We start from the raw sequence: 22,249 nt of genomic DNA on the forward strand, positions 1-22,249 counted from the left end.
TGTGTGTGTGTGTGTGTGTGTGTGTGTGTGTGTGTGTGTGTGTGTGTGTGTGTGTGTGTGTGTGTGTGTGTGTGTGTGTGTGTGTGTGCGCTCTCTCTCTCTCTCTCTCTCTCTCTCTCTCTCTCTCTCTCTCTCTCTCTCTCTCTCTCTCTCTCTCTCTCTCTCTCTCCTCTCTCTCTCTCTCTCTCTCTCTCAACAAGGAAAAAGAGAGAGAAGAGAGAGCGACATATAAAAAAAAATCCGATATGCTTCATTAACTTTCGCCGACGAAGCAGAAAAAAGTTTCCCAATTTTCATGTTTCAGTGCGTAATGGAGCAGCGTGACCTCACCTGACGACCGACCAAATTAACTCTTTGTCTTTACCAGCCCAGAATAATTATCGTTTTGGAGTTATTCATGACCTTCGAACACTCCCTTTGTCGGTGGCGGGGCGGTGAGTGCCTGGGCCGCCCACACCTGAGATTCAGAGAGAGAGAGAGAGAGAGAGAGAGAGAGAGAGAGAGAGAGAGAGAGAGAGAGAGAGAGAGTAGCATGAGGGAATGTACGTGTCGATAGGAGAGCGAAAAAAAATACTGGTGAGGAAGGGATGGAGATAATGAATCCTCAGATTCATAACCCATACTTAGTGTTTCTTTCTCCTCTTCCTTCATGTCTTCCTTTCTTTCCTTCCTTCCTTCCTTCCTTCCTTCCTTCCTTCCTTCCTTCCTTCCTTCCTTCCTTCCTTCCTTCCTTCCTTCCACCTACCTACCTACCTACCTACCTAACCTGCCTACCTACCTACCTACCTACCATGATTTATTTCCTAACAAAGAATCTATGTCGTCAAAATAGCGCCTGTGGTAACTGTGTCTTTCAATCTTCTCCTCCCTTGTGCTCGGTCCTGGAGGCGTCATGCTACAAAATAGAAAACCTACGGTCATGCCTGATATCGTTGGCTCTCACCCGAACCACTGTCTCAATATGGAACATCATTACTTGGTATAGTCGTTGTTAGAAGTCGAGCAACCTGCACTTACCTCCACCTAATGTTTTCCCGTAACCTTTAAAAATTCCCCTTATCTGCTGGTAGGCTTCTAACCAAACCTGACAGCTGAAAGGTTCTTAGAAGATCAAAGGAAGCGACTTGAGTAAAAAATGGTGAGCAGTTAATACTTCTTCTCCCGTGTGTGTTAGTTTCACACACACACACACACACACACACACACATACATATATATATATATATATATATATATATATATATATATATATATATATATATATATATATATATATATATATATATATATATATATATATATATATATATATATATATATATATATATATATACGCGCGCGCTACCAAAGAAAATAGCATCGAGCATAACCTTGAAATGACGAAATAAAAACTTCACACACGAAAAGTTCGTCCCTTTAATTTGCTAAAACTTGAAATTAGCCCAATACAGACAAATCTTATCTTCAAGTTAATGATCCTTTCTGCTGCGTGTTTAACAATTATGAGGCGCAGCCGTATTACTTCTAGAAGAGTGTCGTGACGAGGTGGAAAGACACCATTGGCTGCAGCACTGCCTCAGAATTTCGTTTCGGTTCTTTGTTCTGGTAAGAAACGAATTATTGTCTGTTGTTTATTTATTTATTTTCATTTGCTTATTTATTCATTTATTTATGTATTACTTTTATTTTGTTTTTTTAATGTAAGATGGACAACAAAATGAAAGAAAAAAAAGTGCCACTGGAGTACCAGCCCCCTAGAGAAAGACCAAAAGAATCAGCCAAAATTGGATGGTAACTCTTGCAAGAGTTCAAGTCATGGAAGGAGTAAATACGGAAACGGGCAGTGAGCTTTATTCATTCATTTAATTATTTATTTATTTTATTTGCTTTTTGTTCCGCCGCTTTCTTTTGACAAATAATAACAGCCTGCAGTTTCGTCTGTCGCGTCGCCTGCTTGTTCAGACTTAGCAAGCTGGCGGCGGTATTACTTACTTCTTGGCTGCTCACATTCTTGCTGCCGCGCTGTGTTGTGGAGGCAATCACACTTTGTCATATCGTATTTTTATTACCAGTATCCTAGTGTTTGTGTATGTGTGTGTGTGTGTGTGTGTGTGTGTGTGTGTGTGTGTACGTGGGTGCATGCGCGTGTGCGTGCGTGTGTGCGTGCGTGCGTGCGTGTATACGCTCACACTCCTGCTGAGTAATGTAATAAATAGGATGCTCTTTCTTTCTCAGGACTGACAGAATTTTTTGCTATCCATGCTCGCTAAATAAAAGTTGTGATTGCTTTGGCGTCATCCTTTCCTCGCTAAAAAGTTTATCATACAGCGAAACATTTGTCACACACACACACACACACACACACACACACACACACACACACACACACACACACACACACATACTTCACTTCTCCAAACATACAGCGTTTTCTGTCCTAGTCCTCGAGTTCATTACGCTGAGGGAAAAATGTAATTACCTGACTCACATAATTATCAGATCACCAGCGCGCGGCAGGCTACACTCTTCTGAAGTCATGAAGTGCCTTGCCCACACATTTATGCATTTTGTACATCCTAATATTATGTCGACGACGCTGCTACTACTGCCAATTGTCACGAAGCTGCTACCGTATGTGTGTGTGTGTGTGTGTGTGTGTGTGTGTGTGTGTGTGTGTGTACTTGCTTCGGTAAACTGTCAGACTGAATAATCACTGATGTCACGACCTTCAAGTCTTGTATTATGGTTAGGTAATGCTTCGATAAGGCAGGTAAGTATGGAAGACCCAACACTCTTCTCCCGCGCTCTCTTGTGACTGGTGAGTGCCGGAAATTTATCATGATCTTGTCACTTCATTGGAAACCATTGATAAAAGGAAACAAGACAGTGGCATAGTGGCGGAAACAGAAAATGAACTCTCCGGGTGAATGAAGACAGGTGATGCCACGCGACTAATTATCAGAGTGAGTTTGAAGTAATACTCGTTGAAATACGTACTTGATAACATTTGAAGATAAGAACATGGATTAAAACTAAAAACAATGACCTTGGTACACCTGTGGCTGCTTTGACCTTCACTACGGAAATTTCAGATACTCTCTTACGTTCTGTGTGATAGTCTGATAACATAAATTCCCCTAAAAAAAAAAAAAAAAAAAGTTAAGTAATTTTAATGAGAATAATTCCTGCTCCTCAACATCTTTCTGGTGTTCAAGTAATTAAGATCAACAGATTAGCAGTTCGTTTGAAATTCGAAGAAGTTGAAAATATTTGTGTTCATTGTTCTATAATTTATTTTACGCATTTCCATTACCTTTCTCATACTTTTCAAAGCAGACGTTGGCTTCCCTACACATGCGGCAGGTTCATTTCCACAAGAGCCTCTGGCCAGATGTGGTGTATCTCAGTATTGTCAACAGTGACGCCATGGCTCGCCTTATCAAGTGTTATCTGTTGCGACATTTCCCGCCTTATCTTGGCACTTATAGATGAATGTGACAAATTCAGTGAGGACGTTGTAAATCCACAGACATGAGATACTTACTTTCAAGAGGGAGTTTGGATAATAAATGAAGATGACTTTGCAGTTTTCTTAATTTTTTGTGTTCTTATGCTCTAGTTGACAGTACGTTCACGGTCACTACTTAGATTGATCGTATGTTTTGTACCTGTCTCGTAGTGTAGATATTCCGGGACATGTCACCAACCTCTAATCCTCCCATCGTGCATCCCTGCATAAGCGAAGGTTTCAACTGAAAGCCCAAAATAGGATGCTGGCGTCTGCACTGGTGTCGCTTTCTCAGATGTTATTCAACACTGCAGTCTCTCCCTCCGTTCGCCTGTGTTTTGCCGTTGAATTGTGTGAATATTGCCAGCCCAGCATGTGGTACGTTATGTAATATCTCCCGGAACAGCTACGTCGTTGCTTGAAAATTGCGATGATTCTACTGTCGTTTTTAAAAATATTCTTTTCGGGAATCTTATGACGAAAACTTGGTCATCAAGCTACATCACGCTGGGTCCTATCCTTGTGTCTGTTGAAGGGAATCGGTGAACAAACGAGGTGTCTGAAGTTGCTACACCTCTTTCTGCTTCTCCGTCGCTGCATTCCCTGTATATGTCAAGAGGACTGCACCCACACCTGACTTGTTATTATTGGCTGCCTTGTGTTGTTCATGACCTGTACTCCAGATGCGCGTGCCATGAATGCATATTCAAGATGTCCGTACCAGGGATGCATGTTGAAGTGCTGGCGCGATGTCAGTAAGGCCCATCTAATGACAAATCCCAAGCTTTGCAAGGTCACCTTCAGCTCCATTTAGTGCAGGAGTAATAACAACACGTAAAACGGAACGCTTTTGGCGCACACCTTCATCGGTACAAATCTTCCTGTATATCCCTGGCTCCTCACACTCCTTTGCGCCTGCCAGCCTCCCAGCCTCCGGCCACTTGCGCCAGCCTCTCGTAATCTCCCGCCGCGTGTGACAGTGATCCATCATGCTGATCATCTCCTGCTGAACATGTAGTTAACATGCTTAGATAATTCCTCCTCTTCCATATCCCTGCCCCCCTCAGGTGTTGCTTGGAGCATTATCACGCCTCAGCCTTGCTTCTCCTGCGCCGCTCTTTCTTTACCGAAAAAGAAAAAAAAAATTATACAATATTTTTTGCCAGACACAAGGCGCTGATCACGTCCTCTGCGGGGCTCCACTTAAGGGCCATCTCATTTGGGCAAAGATTATAATATGTTGGAGGTAATAAGCGCCGTCGTCGCCTGACAAAACCGACGAGGGGAAAACACACGTGACTAATTAGCCTGTTATGGCGGGGCAGGTGAGGCGCCTTGCTGCGTTCCTCGCCAGGTTATTTGTCACCTTAAATTTGCAAATTCCTGAGGTATACCATTATTTATACTTTGCTTGCTGGGCTTGAATGCGAGCTACACCGTCATTAGTTTATCGAAGCGTCCGTCCGTCCTTGCCCTTGGTCAGGCCAACGCAAGTGTCGGTCATATTGTACAGGTGGCATCGGTGGTTAGGCTGTTTGGTCATTTCATGCCAAGACCAAAAGAACCACATTTTCTTTAGGGTTTTGGAGTCAGCTGGGCATCGAGTGACTCCAGACTATAGAAACAACGACGATTGAGGCTCACGATATTTGGATCCCATTTTTGGCCATAATGAGAGAGAGAGAGAGAGAGAGAGAGAGAGAGAGAGAGAGAGAGAGAGAGAGAGAGAGACTTACTTCGGATTTATTCATATTCCTGTATTTGTCTGTATCGGAAAACTTAATTGTTAAATAATCTCCTGTAAACCTATGTATTAGAATGACTGTTAGTCTTGATAGGAGAACGTTCAGAGATTATGAAACATTAATGGCAGTTTTTCAAAGTATCAGAATAAAATAATAAACATCAAATATTTGCATTAAATTATTAAATCAATCTGGAATGAATTCATTAAAATCAGGTGACGTCTTAGTGACTCCGAGGTACTTAATCCGAGAAAAAACGTCTGACCATGTGTTTGGTATGCTGTCAGGATGAAGTGATTTACTCTCATTATACAGTCAGCCAGTTTTCATCATAAAGAATAGAAACCTTGGAGTTTAGTACCTTTTTGCATTAAAAGTACTTGTGCTTAGTGAAAAGTGATTCCTACTCTACAGTGTAGAAATTATGACCAAGAGTATGTAATAAGCCACTCACATAACCCAAGCCGTGATTGAAGTGTGTTAAAAGATCCAGTGTTACTGCCCAGCTAGTGTGACAACGAACTTATTAAAGGAAACATCAGAGACAGGCCTGTCCCATAATCATTCCCCAGATGAGTCTCAAGTGTGTGTTTCTTAACCACTATTATTAATTAAAGTTCTTGAGCTTGACACACAAACCAAATAATCTACCCAAACTAAACTCCGCCTCTTCTGCTGATTGGCTGAACTGATAGTAGTGAGTAGTGGTTGAGGCAGATGGCACAAGCCTGATTAAAGGATTAGCATTTTTTTTTTTTTTTTTTTTTTTTTGTAAAAAGATTTCTCAGAAATACTGGGATTCATATCTCCAATGGACAACAGAGTGGTTACGGATCGGGATTATATGAAACAAGTGCAAAAGAAATTAAACTGAATCAGATTAAACGACTTTAAGCAACAACAAATTGAAAATATTTAAGCACATTTTTCTTGTTTACTGAAATTTTTTTACGAAATCATTATTGAGTATTGTAAAAATAAACAACGGTATGTGACAGTAATCGTCCTAATCATGCAGGTGTAACCAGATTTTCAGAAGTGGAAAGGAAGAAAAGTAGTTTACACTCCTTCACAGATTGTGGTATCTCTAATCGTTCTCCTGAATACCTTCATATACAAGATAACTCTATCTGCCCATGTTTTATATATATATATATATATATATATATATATATATATATATATATATATATATATATATATATATATATATATATATATTATATATATATATATATATATATATATATATATATATATATATATATATATATATATATATATATATATATATATATATATATATATATATTATATATATATATATATATATATATGGTCAGAGTTCCCTTAGATATGAAGGTATGTGTGTGTGTGTGTGTGTGTGTGTGTGTGTGTGTGTGTGTGTGTGTGTGTGATGAAGCAAGGATATTATTAAAATATATGTATAAGAATTCTAACAAATTATTCAACTTTTAAGTAGACTCGCACAGTCTCGTTCAATTATAATATTTTTGCACATTATTTAGTACATTTTTTTTTATGTACAGCCATCCATGGAAACAAATAAGAAATTCGTGCCCAAACATCGTGGAGGGTACAAGAGGCTCGTGTGACATGATATTGAATGACATTTGGCGTGCAATTAGTGACTTGTCAGCTGTTAGCTCTGCGAAATTTGTGCCTAATTACAAAAAAAAAAAGTACACTACAAGTATGTTTTAATCTAAGCGTGCTACTTTCAGTTTTCTCTCTCTGAAAACGAATAACCCCTGTTTATCGTTTTTTTTTTTTTTTTCTTTATGTAATTTCGTTCCCATTCTCATTTTTTATTAGGTTTTTCTTGCTGTTTCTGACAAAAAAATAAATAAATAAATAAATAAATAAATGATGCCAATGATGAACTATTGTACACTTTATGTCATCTGTATGTTTGAGGTCCTGTTCTCGGGCTCGTCAATGACTTGAAATATATTAAGCGTTGTCCATCAACTCTCTCTCTCTCTCTCCTCTCTCTCTCTCTCTCTCTCTCTCTACACACACACACACACACACACACACACACACACACACACACCACACCACACCACACCCCCACCCCACCTCACCCCCAACCCCCTCCCACACACACTCTCTCACACACACACACACACACACACACACACACACGCTATAAACCCTACATACTCTTTCACGCACACACAGTATCAACTCACTCTAACAGACATGCAGACAGACAGACAGACAGACAGACAGACAAACAGACAGACACAGAGTGGTCATGTCCACTTCCGACAGTGAATGTTGACTGAACCAATTATGAGCTCACTAATTTATACACTAGCAGAGAGAGAGAGAGAGAGAGAGAGAGAGAGAGAGAGAGAGAGAGAGAGTGTGTGTGTGTGTGTGTGTGTGTGTGTGTGTGTGTGTGTGCGCGCTGTCGGCGCGTGCTCGTGTAGGAGTGCGCGTCGTCGGCTACATTGAGGTCAAATTCTTGGGAACGAAGCATGCCAGCTGTTTTTGTCGTATGTTTTCCAAATTACTTAAAGCAAATGTTTTAATATTGCACAGTGAGCAGCAATAGCATCCTGCTTCAGCTCCATAAAAGGATCGCCTTGTCCTGGCCCGCCAGTAGACAGGTAAGCTCGAGCTTTTTAGGCTTTTCAATGGCCACCTAGAAATGAAATACAGGTACATGTATCCTTACGTCTGAAATGAAAGAAACAGTGTGACCAAAAGACTGAAATGAAAGAAGCAATGCAGCAAAAAGGACCTGTGGTAGGGATGAATGTCGGAAAAGCAGAAACTTTCAAATAACTATCCATCTATAAGAGACTGAAATTGTGGTAATTCATATGAGCAGGTGTGAGAAATGGGCGTGGCTTGCCAGTCTCGCGAAAAAAGCTTCGTCATATTCCTAAGATCATGTATGCAAGGCGGCAAATGCAAGAGTAGGACATGCTCGACCTGGAGGAGACCGGTGAAGTTTGTAATGTTGCATGTGGACATGACGAGTAAGATCGTGCCAAAGTGCAGATAGGAGGGTAAGAGGGAGGCCATGAGTGGTGCATCTGAAAAGTAGGTGGCTTTGATAAGGTGCTTCATGACTGAAATAGATGCTCTCGCTTCCTGTAAGGTCAATAGAGCGTTCCTTCAGTTTGAAAAGTCGTCATCTTTACTTGTACAGCTGAACACTGATGCACCTAGGTGTGGTTTCGGTTCTTGGCTGTCTCACATCTTTCCTGGAATGTTGCATAAGATCTTACGGGATTACACTAGAAAATTTCTCAACTCGACACACACACACACACACACACACACACACACACACACACACACACACACACACACACACACACACACACACACACACACACACATTTCTTAGAAACTTACATAATTTCTGGTGTTATTACCTCGAAACCTGTCATGGCTGGCTGAGAGCTCGAGGAGTAGTGTAGGCTAGTTATGGCCTTACGTAACAGATTCTTCGTCGCCTTTTATTTTATTTACTTATTTTGTTCTTTTAGTAAGTACAGTGATTAAATATTAATGTCACTGTGGTGATGTTCCAATAAAATCATACTTTTGCTTTATGTACTGCTTGAGTGAATCTCTCTCTCTCTCTCTCTCTCTCTCTCTCTCTCTCTCTCTCTCTCTCTCTCTCTCTCTCTCTCTCTCTCTGTCTTGTCATAAGGGAGCCATAACGGTGCTGGCGCTCGCCAGGCTGCGTGACTGTCGTCATCAACGCTGGGCATGCACAGGGTCTCTTATAGCGAAGCGAAAGCGCGAGTTACCCGCGTTCATACGTGGATTACATCTTATTTTTATACATACACACTGCCCTGTTTACTGAGTAATTATAACCGCCAGTGTTTTTGTTTTCCATATTATGTCTTGAAAAACATAATTCCATCTTGGTATGTGTTTGCACCGTGATGATCTTTCTGAGGGACAAACACCAGGAATAATTACGAGTATGTCGACCGAGAGGCGTGAGAATAGCGCAGTTTGGCGTGACTCACTGTAGTCAGGCAAGGGCCCACGACCTTGTCAATGAAGGATAAACTTGTCCTTTCTCAGCTATCGTATATTACAGGGAAAACACTTACATGAACAATGCATACATATAATCATGATAATCACACTGGTACTTCTTTAATGGAAACAGTTATACAATCTTAATATTGTAACTTTCCTTCCGGGAAAAAAAAAGTACAGGAAAAGTGTCAAGTCATGACTACTGGTAAAACATATTTCTAAGTGACCAAATACATCCAGTGTGGCGGTAACATGGCAACTCGCGAGGTGCCCCAGCCTGCACTTTCCACTCACTCCCGTCAAGACGTTTGCCCCGCCGCTCTGCTTCTCCAAGGTAGGTTTCCTCTCTTTGAGGCGTCCCGTCGATTCACTTGCTCCTGTGCCACCGTCCAGCAGGGATATTGTGTTGTCTTGCCAGGAAAATGTGAGGCCCAGAGCAGCACTTGCTGTGTGCGAGGTAGGTGATGCTCTTCGCCGGCCAGGTTTCGTCACTGTTTATCGAACTGACGCGACACAGAAAACTGAAAGGAGCCCCGGAAGGGAGGCTTAATTATTCTGCAAAATATTTGCTTGAACTTGTCGTTGTTTGTTTTTTGAGTATTACTAAAATATAAATGTGTCTTGATTTAGCTTATGGTTGTGTGTGTGGTAACTCGAAACTCAAACTAAAAAAAAAAAAAAATCTTATAACTGGCATGCTAAGTGTACGGAATCTCGGGAAGACGTCATCGTTCCTACCCATTGGCCAAGGTCAAGACGTTACTGAGAACAATTTACACAGTTATGCAAGAAGGGCTCCCTCTTGATGTTACTGTTAGTCTGCTTTTGTCCTGAGGCTCATGTTTTCCGATAACCATTTTACCCTTGTTACTTGGGAAACTACATCGCACAATCAGCGGGCACACGACGCCTTACCTGATGGCCCTACAAGCAATGTTTCTTGACACCATTACTTCGCTGAACAGAAAGGATCACGCTGAATGTCCTTCAGCATGTAGTCCACCCCTCCTCCAACTCATCCACCTCCATGAGGGTGTGTTGTAACTCACAGCCACCAACTCTATTGTAAAATTGTTAAGTTGGCGCCATACAACTACTTCTCGCGATTTAGCCGGCACGTGGTAATTCTCTCTCTCTCTCTCTCTCTCTCTCTCTCTCTCTCTCTCTCTCTCTCTCTCTCTCTCTCTCTCTCTCTCTCTCTCTCTATACATATATATATATATATATATATATATATATATATATATATATATATATATATATATATATATATATATATATATATATATATATATATATATATATATATAATGATATGCCAGATTCCGCTTTTTATTTTCCCTTTGTGTGCAAACACACACGCGCGCGCACACACACACACACACACACACACACACACACACACACACACACACACACACACACACACACACACACACACACACACACACCATTTTCTGGTGAGATTATTCACAATTCCTTTTATTTATCTATTTTTTTCAGTCTTCGGTTTGCCTATCAGTAAACATATAGTGCCAGTGAAGGTTGAGATGTTTACTGATTTACAACCTATCACCTGACCCTCACCCCCACCCCCCGATAGGCAAAAGACAGCGAATTAATACAGTGTGTGCTGGCATCGTACAACGTATACTTGCTGGATTACTATAAGCACGTTATATTGGTCTACAAATCAAGACTTTTTTTTTTCTATCTATGAAAGCAAATTCAGTTCCTAGTAATATATATATATATATATATATATATATATATATATATATATATATATATATATATATATATATATATATATATATATATATATATATATATATATATATATATATATATATATATATATATATATATATATATATATATATATCACCAAGTTTTTTATTTGTGGTATAAACTCGCAAAACTGGGATAATGGAGCAGGCTATCACCCATTATAAGTGAAATTCTCTCTCTCTCTCTCTCTCTCTCTCTCTCTCTCTCTCTCTCTCTCTCTCTCTCTCTCTCTCTCTCTCTCTCTCTCTCTCTCTCTCTCTCTCTCTCTCTCTCTGTGTGTGTGTGTGTGTGTGTGTGTGTGTGTGTGTATGTGCTACCTCCCCGCACAGAGCATTGCACACATCATCATTCATCATTATGCATGCATGGGCGCGTCGAAGGTCACTATTTTATATGCATGGAGATTTTTTTTTTTTTTTTTGCGATGGTGGTCACTATTGTTTTTTTTTTTTTTTTCATGCAGGAAGGACACTGACCAAGGGCAACAAAAATCTAATAAAAAAATGCCCACTGAAATGCCAGTCCCATAAAAGGGTCAAAGCAGTGGTCAAAAATTGATGAATAAGTGTCTTGAAACCTCCCTCTTGAAGGAATTCAAGTCATAGGAAGGTGGAAATACAGAAGCAGGCAGGGAGTTCCAGAGTTCACCAGAGTTTCTAACTCTTGTGAAAACTTTCCCTACTGTGGGAGCTAGGGCCTCGCACACATTCCTGCTGTCTTAGATATGAACCTCGCCTGACACAAACGAACATAATTATTTAAATAAAGATTCCCACAAAACTACTTTATCGCGCTCACCCCCCAGAGAGAAATACAACGATCTGGGATCCTTGATGGAAGTCAGAACGCGAAGGCAAGAATATATGGCGCAGACCTTGACCACCGGGCACTTGATCAGTATTATGAGTTGATTGGCAGAGGAATGTGTGGAAAGCCCTATGCTTTGGTAAATTCCATGCCCCTGTGTAGAACAGTTTGTCCACCTCGGGTTCGAAGATGAAGGAACTGAGAGGACAGCCAGGCCAGAGTCACTCTTTTGTTGAACTTACTTTTTTTTTTTTTAATGTAGGAGGGACACTGGCCAAGGGCAACAAAAATCTGCGGAATACTTCGGAATTGAAGAAAAAAATACTGCGGAATAGAGGTGAGAATAGCGGTGGTTTGAGCATTTTACTGTAACTGCTATGAAAAGCAGTAGTGGTTGTAGTAGTAGTAGTAATAGTAGTAGTAGTAGTAGTAGTAGTAGTAGTAGTAGTAGTAGTAGCAGTAGTAGTAGCAAAACAACTGACTAGGGATTATGAGACATTAGAAATCCTCTGCTTAGTTTATGTCAAGGAAAAGAGTGTCGAGCTCCCTTGGTTTATTACGTCATATCTCTTAAAAACGCAATTTCAACGCACGTCTCATTAGTTTTCCAGTAACCTGCACCAGACGAGATATGTATTAATCAACAGACCTATGAATTCAATACTGTACACGCGCGAGATACTACGTGCCGTCACTGAGAAACAACCAGGATAAAGGCTGAACCAGATGAAGACCCGGCCACGGCATTTTAATGTTAGAAATATCAAGACAACAGTGGCAAATTCCTCTTGCGTGTGACGTATCATATCGTTTTAATTGTTGTGAGGCAACCCGTAGCTAAATGCCCTCCTTTGAGCCTGTACCGGAGTTTCTGCATGGTTCGTCCGGACAGAGCAGCCTTTCATTGCATCAGCCTTGTCAAGGGTATTGTATGTCTACATTTTATTAAACAATTCGTTATCTGTCTCCTCCCAGCCATGTTTCGACTTACACCGCATTAATTGTACTGGTGATTCCGGATAGCTACAACATTGGTAGTAACAACAGTAGCAGTAGTAGTAGCAGTAGTAATAATAATATTATTATTAGTAGTAGTAGTAGTAGTAGTACGAGTAGTAGTAGTAGTAGTAGTAGTAGAAGCAGTAGTAGTAGTAATCGCACTGGTGGTAGTAGTGGTGGTTGTGGTTTATTAAGTTGGGGACTAATGTTCGTGGTAATCAGCTCCAAGTAGAGGGTCATGGGGACCGCAGCTCAGTACACCCTCGCAGCGCACCCTCTCGTCTTGACATTATCTGTGTTTGTTCATGATAAAGACGAATGGACAATGATGTGCTGGAGAATACAAGATTGTGCAACAGAAGGAGGAATGGTGTGAATTGTCTGGACGAGAGAGAGAGAGAGAGAGAGAGAGAGAGAGAGAGAGAGAGAGAGAGAGAGAGAGAGAGAGAGAGAGAGAGAGAGAGAGAGAGAGAGAGAGAACACAGGGAAGTTTCAAGAAGCCAGTAGGCCTGCATGTAACATGTCTTGTACTTCGCATAAAACATATATGCATATGACTATTATCTTAATAAATTTGTCTCATACGCTTTTAATGCTCCCTACTGATTCTGTACTAACAACCTGATTAATGTTTCTATTTCTTTCTTCTACGAGTATCTGTGATCCAGTTGTTGTTTTTCTTGCTATCTCCGTCTTAATCTATTGTTATCGAGCCTGAACCCATTACTTCATACCTTATCCTCATCACTAACCCTAATGATTTTATCTATATCACTCTTGTTATAACCCTTATGCCGCTGCACTCAACCCTGCTAGGAGGACAGTTGTCTTTTTGTCATCAGCATCGAGCGCACGGAATGTGTAGAAAGTTGGGCTTCTTACCAAACACGGTACTTTACTGTAGTTGTTATCGAGGTGCACTAAAAAAAAAGCATGGCTGAAAAAAATTTTTTTCTTCTTTTACCCAACCCAATTTTTTTTTTGTTGTTCATATTCATATGTGAATCAGTTTAAATAATTAATTAAAAGTAATATAGAGTGAAACAAAAGGTTTGAAGTTTATTTTATTTTATTTTATTTTTTTCCCTCATGTAAGAGGGGCACCGGCATAGAACAACAAAAATGTAACCAGGTAATAGGAGCAACTTAAAGGACCTTCCCTCAGCGGCTGAGGGGCTCTAATTTTTAGACCCGCCTTCACACGCTACGCCAAGTGTCGCGCCGCGGTGATGGTTGCGGTGAGTGACATGTGACATGACACTGTTTTTTCAATATGTGGAGCTTTATCTGCATTCTGATCACACTATCGTGTTCACGAGTTTTTTCCTGTTTAATGTAATAATATATTTCAGCATTCAGTGAGTAACTTAAAAATAGCGAGCATAAGTAAAACATGTTAAACATTTTTTTAACATCTTCACAGTTCAACTCGTCGTAATACCATTTTCTTTTTTGTTTTGTCAAGTTTTTACAATACATCTTGATTCTACAGTCACTGCCGAGTCTGATGGTGTCCAACAAAACTGCTTATCCGGCAAATTAAATGAATTATGGCATATGATTCTCGCATTATGCGCGCTCGAGCTCCATATGTAGTGATGAGGCAATAGTTGATCGAGTTGCGAGGCAGAAATCTTCGCTCATATGCCGATAAATCGAAATATGCAAAACGCGGCAAAACGGTGAGTCTGGCGAGGAAATGTCATAAAATAAGAAAGATGCGCCGTCAACAGTTACTCTCATGGAGGTGTTTCCGAGACAGAAATCGCAATATTTATATGCGATGAACACCAAAAGGTGCTCCTGGCCAAATCATCGTTGTACCCTCCAGAGGCCAGGCGGAGCAGTGAGTTTTTTTTTATGCCCCGAGCGGAGCGAGGGGTATAAAAAAAAAAAAAAAAAGGGCCACTGAGGTGCTGTTCCCTGAACAGAGTCAAAAGCGGTCGTCAAAAATTAAAGAATAAGTGTCTTGAAAAGTTCAAGTCATAGGAAGGAAGAAATACAGAAGCGCAGGATGGGAGTTTCAGAGTTTACCAGAGAAATGGATTAATGATTGAGAGTACTGGTTAACTCTTACATTAGAGAGGTGGACAGAATAGTGGTGAGAGAAAGAAGAAAGTCTACTGCAGCAAGGCCGCGGGAAGAGGGGAGGCATGCAGTAAGCAAGATCACAGAAGATCAGTTAGCATGAAAATAGCGGTAGAAGATAGCAAGGGATGCAACATTACGGCGATGAGAGAGAGGCTGAAGACAGTCAGTTAGAGGAGAGGAGTTGATTAGACGAAAAGTTTTTGACTCCACCCTGTCTAAAAAGAGCTGTATGAGTGGAATCCCCCCAGGTTGAAATAAAGAAGAGAAAGATGAAAAAGCAAACTTATTGGAAATTTTTTTTGGTTAGGTGCCAAATGGCACGAGGGGAGTTCGATCTTGAAAGATTTTGACACTTTCTATTAATGAAGAACAGACAGTTGTTTAGGTCATGCTGATACAGGTTGGTCCGGCTGGACAAAGCCTGTGTGAACTTGTACTATACAATAAATGAACATGTCAGGCTTGACTACTTTTACATTATATATATATATATATATATATATATATATATATATATATATATATATATATATATATATATATATATATATATATATATATATATATATATATATATATATACCTTTTTTATCAGTATGATATAGAAATAGATTTTGATATGTAAAATGTTAAAAAACACAAGCTTTTTTTATTTTTATCTTTATTTTTATTTTCATTTATTTATTTATTTATTTATTTATTTATTTTAATTCCAACTCTGCTAAGCCAACTCAACTAAAAAGTAAGAGCCGCCGCTTTTCGATTATGAGTTTTTGCTGCCTACGTTTCTGCTCTCTGTTGCTTCTGAGAGCAGAGTTGGAGTTGAGTCAGCCAACAGGTCTTCCTGCTGACACAACCATAGTACAGGATAGCTTATGCCTCATGTAGATAAGAGGGCCCCTGGGATACCTGCCGTGCATGTGACGGGTAGTTAAAGTGATTTTTCACACTAGCGACAAAACAAATTGGCAACACAAAAGTACGACATGGTAGGCAACAAGTTATTCGACTTGACGAAACATTGTTGTTGACGTGTTGGTAGAGATTTCTTGATATGTCTGCATCATTGGTGTAGACGAGTCGATGTGGTTGGAGGAGATAATCTGAATAGGCACAACACCAACAGCGACTGCGTGACTGTGGAGTGGTCAAGAGAAAAGATTTTGAAGTTAACAGAGTGCTGCAGTGGATAGCCATTGCTACAGGATCCCACCCACGCTCTGGTCCCCTAGCCTCCAGAAACCAGCTGGTGTAGACAGCTTAACCAATACTATTCTTGTTGCCAACATGTTGCCCAACACTGACAGGCAAAGTTTCATACATTGTTGTTGATGTGCATCCAGATGTTGACTGTTCTGTTTCGGACATTGTTGTTAACATATCGGTAAATAAAGTAGCACTAGTGTGGACGCACCATTAGCGCCTTCCCATCACTTTATCACCCACTAGCAACCTTTGACCTTAAATTATAGTGCTTTCCTATTGTATTTATAAGCAAAGATTCCTGGCTTTAATTTGTACACATGTACAAAGGACTGGTTTAAATCAGTCATGTTACGACTTTAAATATCCTGTTTTAATTTGTAATTTATCAAGAATGGCAGTCATTAGGAAATTTTTTTCTAGTAAAGATAAATCAGTATTGTGTTGTATCATGATGCCATCCGGATGATCGATTGTCTTTATTTCATGTTTATTTATCTATTTTGTTTATTATTAATTGGTTTGACATTATAATAGTTTCATATAACTTCCCTTTTATTTTTAAAGATTGTATTGTCTCAGTTTGGCCCAGGGATTACCCTTTTCCCCTTCACATGTGTCGGATAGAAATAAGATCGAGGTGCTTACTCTGCCATGCCAATAAGTCATTTTGCTTTATGATGATACCACATTTCAGTTAATTTATTTCCTTTAGTTACTCTTAATGCCCAGATGTGATGCATGATTAGCATGCATGATGACGTAAGGAGTTTTCAGAGCATATATTATGTGGGGTTATCTATTCCATTATAACCTAGATTCCCATAAGTGGTGATACAGTAGTAGTAGTAGTAGTAGTAGTAGTAGTAGTAGTAATTGTCTGTTTTCCTCCTCCTTCCTGTGACTTGAACTGATTCAAAAGTGAGTATCAAAACTTCCCCTAGACTAAACTGACCAAGTTCTGTTATTCTTTGTGATTAACTATTTGGGATTCTCTCTCTCTCTCTCTCTCTCTCTCTCTCTCTCTCTCTCTCTCTCTCTCTCTCTCTCTCTCTCTCTCTCTCTCTCTCTCTCTCTCTCTCTCTGTGTGTGTGTGTGTGTGTGTGTGTGTGTGTGTGTGTGTGTGTGTGTGTGTGTCCTAGACACGTGAAAAATATAGTAGTAGTAGTAGTAGTAGTAGTAGTAGTAGTAGTAGTTGTTGTTGTTGTTGTTGTTGTTGTTGTTGCAGCAGCAGTACTAGTAGTAGTAAGAGGAGAAGCAGCGGGAGCAGAGGGGAGAGAAGCAGTATCAGCACATAATTGTTTTGGCATCACCAGCAGGTTCAGCTGAGGAGCGTTCACGAGAAGGATGCAGGGCACCATGTTGTCCAGGGTGAACAAGGATTTGCTGCCTCTCAAGATACACTATTTCTTCAAATATGGGGGTCAGTTACGCACCTTGACGATTGTATTGATTACATATGTAATTATAATTACTATACAACTGTGTGTGTGTGTGTGTGTGTGTGTGTGTGTGTGTGTGTGTGTGTGTGTGTGTGTGTGTGTGTGTGTGTGTTTATTTATTGCTTGGTTGATTGATTTTATTTTATTTATGATATTTATTTATTTATTTGTTATTTTCCACCACGCAGGCATCGCTTTCTTCACGTTCCTGCCGGTGGTGGCGCGACAGAAGGGCATCCCTGCAGTGGCGGTGGGCCTCATATGGATGGTGACGCCCATGTCCAGCTGTGCCATCAATCTCTTCACATCCGCTATGGCAGACAAGTTCAAAGTTTACCGCACCATGTTTTTGAGCGGCATGGTAACACTTACAATCTCATTCATTTCTTTCTTCCTGCTACCCAACGTTGTGATTCAGACCCCCATGCCACACTACAGCACTTCGCCGCCCCTCCACTGCACTGATCTCAACGTGTCCACCCTGGCACTGTGCTCAACCGCTGTTCCGGACCATCTCTCGTCCTGGAAGTGTAGCGAAAAGGCTGACAGTGAGAAAGATGATCGGCATTGTGTTCTGAAGTGTTATGACCAACAGAATGTGTTTAATCGGACGTTTATGTTTAAGGATTTAAATCTTAACTTCAACTCTGTTGCCATCGACCAATATCACGTGTGTGAGGAGGAGTTTTGCACGTTCATCAGTTCATCACCCTCTTCGTGTGGCGCCCAGCACATATTTGCCAACTGCAGCTACTATTGCGAGGCAGAGCCGCTCACCTTGCTGCAGCTAACACAAAAGGGAGAGTTCTGGTTGATTTTCGTGATGCTGATAATAATATACGGCGGCAACTCCACGACCACCACCATGGCCGACACCATTTGTTTCCAGCTGCTCGGCAAGGAGCGGCGCCATCTGTACGGCCGCCAAAGGTTGTTTGGCAGCATTGGCTGGGGCATCGTGGGCCTGTCTGGGGGCGCCCTTGTCGATTATTTTTCCCATGGCAATAATAAACAAGCGAACTACATACCGGTGGTGGTGCTGGCCAGCATCTTTCTGGGGTGTAATCTGGTGGCGTCCTTTCGCATTCCTTTCAAAGTACACGACCGAGAAAAATTAAAGGCCAGCCACGTGGGACGTGCCCTCTGCAACTTCCCTTTCCTGCTGTACATAGTGAGTCCCTTCGCCTTCGCCACGCACCCACACTGTTTAAATTGCGTGCGTTTCTTTTGTTCTTGTGTATAATCCATCTCAGTAATTAAACACCCCTGCAAGCATTCCACCACATTTCAGTGATACTTTGCCCTCCCACACAGCTCACGGTGGTGGTGTGCGGCCTGAACATGGGCATCGTGTGGACCTTCATCTTTATCGTGGTGGAGGACGTTGCTGGTCCAGCCTTCGCCCACCTCAAGCTGCTTCAGGGCATCTTCATGGGCGTCGGCTGCTTTCTTGGTGAAGTTCCATCTCTCTTCCTCTCCGGTAAGTAAATGCCTTCTGTTTATGTATTATACGTCAGTAAGAAGTAAGTATTTGTGTCTGTAATTCAACATAATCTTGAGGATCACGTGATGGATTCGTGATCGCCAACTATAGCCTTTCAGATAGAGTTTAGAGCTTATAATTACTACTGTCTGGTATATAGGTGAGGATGAAATTCTCCACACACCAAATAACAGCTACTAGCTCGTCAGTGAAAGCCTTTGTGACCCACACAGGCATAAACCTCAGCCTGCCAAGTGACAGGTGCTGACGTTACCACTGAGATGTGTGTGTGTGTGTGTGTGTGTGTGTGTGTGTGTGTGTGTGTGTGTGTGTGTGTGTGTGTGTGTGTGTGTGTGTGTGTGTGTGTGCGTGCGCGCGCGCGCACACACACTCTGTATGCACACAGAAATGTCATTGGGTCAACATTGTTGCAACGATGTGGTACCATTCTTCCCCGTTATTAGTGCGCCATTAAAATACATATCTACTAATCACTGCTACAGCACTGGTGATTAAGAAGCTGGGCAGCGAGATCACCTTCGGCATCTCCCTGACGGCCATGGCGGTGCGGGTATTCCTGTACTCCACGGTGAGCAACCCATGGTTCTTCCCGCCCATTGAGCTGCTGCACGGGACGTCCTTCGGGCTCTTCTACCCCAACATGATCGCCACCGCCAGCCAAATGTCTCCTCCCGGCGCCATGGCTACCGTGCAGGGAATAGTCAAAACCACCTTCATCACAGGTCAGAACCTTAGCACTAGTATTTTTGTTGTCAGCACCTCCCTGTCACCAGCTGTGTTTTAAGTGTTGAGGGATTCACTGATGTACACTACAATGTCTTAAGGATCTGAGCAACTACAGTATGGACTCCCATGGAGCGATGAAACAATTGCCCTTTGTATATTGTGTATCAGTTCCAGACAGCTATTTTTATTTATTTATTTTATTTTATTTTTTTTTTTCAAATTTAATAGGTAAGGAATGTCTTTGACGAAAGGAACCATACAGAATCTGCTCTCACTCACAAGAAGACTAAAATAAAGTTCATCTTTATCATTTGATTCTTGTTTTACCTGTTCGACCTTCTCTACCTTTGCCGAGGATAATATGTAACATTGCCCAGTCTTTGGTGCACACACTGAAAGACGCGTTCCACAGGTGTCTCGCTGGGGAGTCTGGTCGGGGGTCTGATGGTTTCTGCTGTCGGGGGATCCAATGCCTTCTTCTATCTGGGTGTCTTTGACACAACCTACGTCGTGCTTTTCAGCATTGCCCAATACCTGCTGCACACTCACTGCGCGCCAGGTAAGTCAGGGCATATTTGATGTGATTCATGGGGTGGGCGGAGGAGGGGGGGGTTACCATGGCACTTCATTGTCAGGAAAGTGGCAGAACAGGGAAAGCAAATCAGATGGAGGAGGTTCGTTCTACATAATGTAGTTTTGTGCACGTGGATTATTTTTTCTCTCTGTGTGACTGTCGACACCGTATGTGCCATGGAGATTCATTTATTATTATTATTATTATTATTGTTATTATTATTATTATTATTATTATTATTATTATTATTATTATTATTATTATTACTATTGTTATTATTATTATTATTATTATTATTATTATTATTATTATTATTATTATTATTATTATTATTATTATCATCATCATCATAATCATCATCACTATTACTATTATTCATTTATTTACTGATGTGCGTGGCTATTTTTCTACTCGACCTGTATCTTCAATTCTAAATCAGTCCATGACAGAATCCGGCGCAAACCATCTCATCCAGTTTCACGCAACTCCTATTTGTGCAAGATGCCGCTGCACTCTGAGTACTCCAAATAAGAGATCCCATGTAAAGAACCCTCGGAGGCTTTGAACACTACACCACCACGTCATACAAGTCACTGCATTAATGGTAACAAAATAGTTATTGTAGCAGATGAGTTTTGTCATCACGTCTCTCACTGGAAGCTGTAGCTCCTACATATACCTCTTCATGGGATCCCCATCCACGAGGCAGGTGTTACTCCCGCTAAACCGCGAAATACCTCAGATTCTGATGCTAAATAACACGCTGTTACTTTCTGATTGGCAGAACAAATCAAACAGATTTGTGCAAATGAAGCGATGGGATCTACACCCACAACACGTGTTTAATTTCGCTTTAAGTCAGTACCCCAAATTATGCATGGTATTACGTATTGAGCTTATGCTAAATACGTGAAAAAAAAAATACGGTTTCAGCAGTTACATCGATATAAGGAAACTGTATCCCATATTTTATGATGCATTTTTTTTTATTTCTACTATTGAAATATTAAAAAAAAAATCACATGTGGTCTCAGTTGGATAGCATGACACGTGCACATGTGTTGTTTATGTAGTAGTAGTAGTAGTAGTAGTAGTAGTTGTTGTTGTTGTAATAGTGGCAACTTTATCTTTACCACTATTGACAAAGTGTAATCAAGACTCTTGTGCTGCCTTCACGCACCATGTGTTCTTTCGTCCCTCACCATCTCAATTTTACGGTGTTCTCTCTCCGCAGGCGCGCCGGTGGACTACCATGCCCCTGGAACAGTGGAGACGGATTTAAATATGATACCGGAAGAGCAGAGGAGTGTGTGTGACCTCCAGGTGTGCACTCCTTGCCCTGTCCTACCTGAAATTGAGCACTCCGAGCATTCAGAACACCGCGAGGAGACCAAGCATGCTATGATCTAGCTTCCTCCATGCAGAGTGACGAGGCTGGACGAGGCCAGTACTGAGGCATTGCGGCAACACAGCCTTTCAAGCGTACCGCGCATTCATATTTATGCAGTCGAGGTGAGAGAAGGGAAAATAACAAGGAACGACGACCGAAAAAGTAAACATTGAAAAACTCAATAAAGTACGTACAACGGAGATGAAATCCTAACTCAACAGAGGAAGACGTGGAGGGACTGAATAAGCTGAAGTTGGAGGCATATGCCATAACTGCTCGTGCCCGCTGTTCTCATCCCCGTCCAGTTGACCTTTGAGCCTATGGTGGATGATATGAAGGACAGAATGCTTTGCGAATAAAATTGAATAAGCATTTTTGTTCAGAACCAGACGAGTTGATGCTTCGTATTCCATCCTCGTGCAGATGAA

The 22,249-nt window shown here is 41.1% G+C and overlaps 1 protein-coding gene across 5 annotated transcripts; it reads left to right on the plus strand.

Annotated features, from left to right (window-relative positions):
- The first annotated feature begins 9,507 nt into the window (after positions 1 to 9,507).
- Positions 9,508 to 21,952, plus strand: LOC135089840 (major facilitator superfamily domain-containing protein 6-like). 5 transcript variants are annotated; one of them, XM_063985970.1, is made up of 8 exons: positions 9,566 to 9,628; positions 12,155 to 12,229; positions 17,502 to 17,608; positions 17,816 to 18,798; positions 18,942 to 19,107; positions 19,614 to 19,853; positions 20,270 to 20,416; positions 21,666 to 21,952. In XM_063985970.1, exons 3-8 carry the CDS (start codon positions 17,533 to 17,535, stop codon positions 21,839 to 21,841), a joined length of 1,788 nt encoding a protein of 595 aa, XP_063842040.1. In that variant the 5' UTR covers positions 9,566 to 9,628; positions 12,155 to 12,229; positions 17,502 to 17,532; the 3' UTR covers positions 21,842 to 21,952. The 5 variants fall into 5 exon arrangements, with proteins under 5 accessions (XP_063842069.1, XP_063842031.1, XP_063842058.1 ...); XM_063985961.1 differs by lacking the exon at positions 12,155 to 12,229 and having other exon boundaries at positions 9,509 to 9,628; XM_063985988.1 differs by lacking the exon at positions 12,155 to 12,229 and having other exon boundaries at positions 9,552 to 9,628; positions 17,505 to 17,608.
- The last annotated feature ends 297 nt before the right edge of the window (positions 21,953 to 22,249 follow it).

Source organism: Scylla paramamosain, chromosome 3 (genome assembly GCF_035594125.1).
Source record: "Scylla paramamosain isolate STU-SP2022 chromosome 3, ASM3559412v1, whole genome shotgun sequence".
NCBI classification, from domain to species: Eukaryota; Metazoa; Arthropoda; class Malacostraca; order Decapoda; family Portunidae; genus Scylla; species Scylla paramamosain.

Bases quoted from the DNA above. Each gene is read 5' to 3' on its own strand.
- LOC135089840 (XM_063985961.1), top strand. From the start codon at position 17,533: ATGCAGGGCACCATGTTGTCCAGGGTGAACAAGGATTTGCTGCCTCTC. The intron at 19,854-20,269 runs GTCAGAACCTTA...CGCGTTCCACAG, and splicing joins CAAAACCACCTTCATCACAG to GTGTCTCGCTGGGGAGTCTG. The intron at 20,417-21,665 runs GTAAGTCAGGGC...CTCTCTCCGCAG, and splicing joins GCACACTCACTGCGCGCCAG to GCGCGCCGGTGGACTACCAT.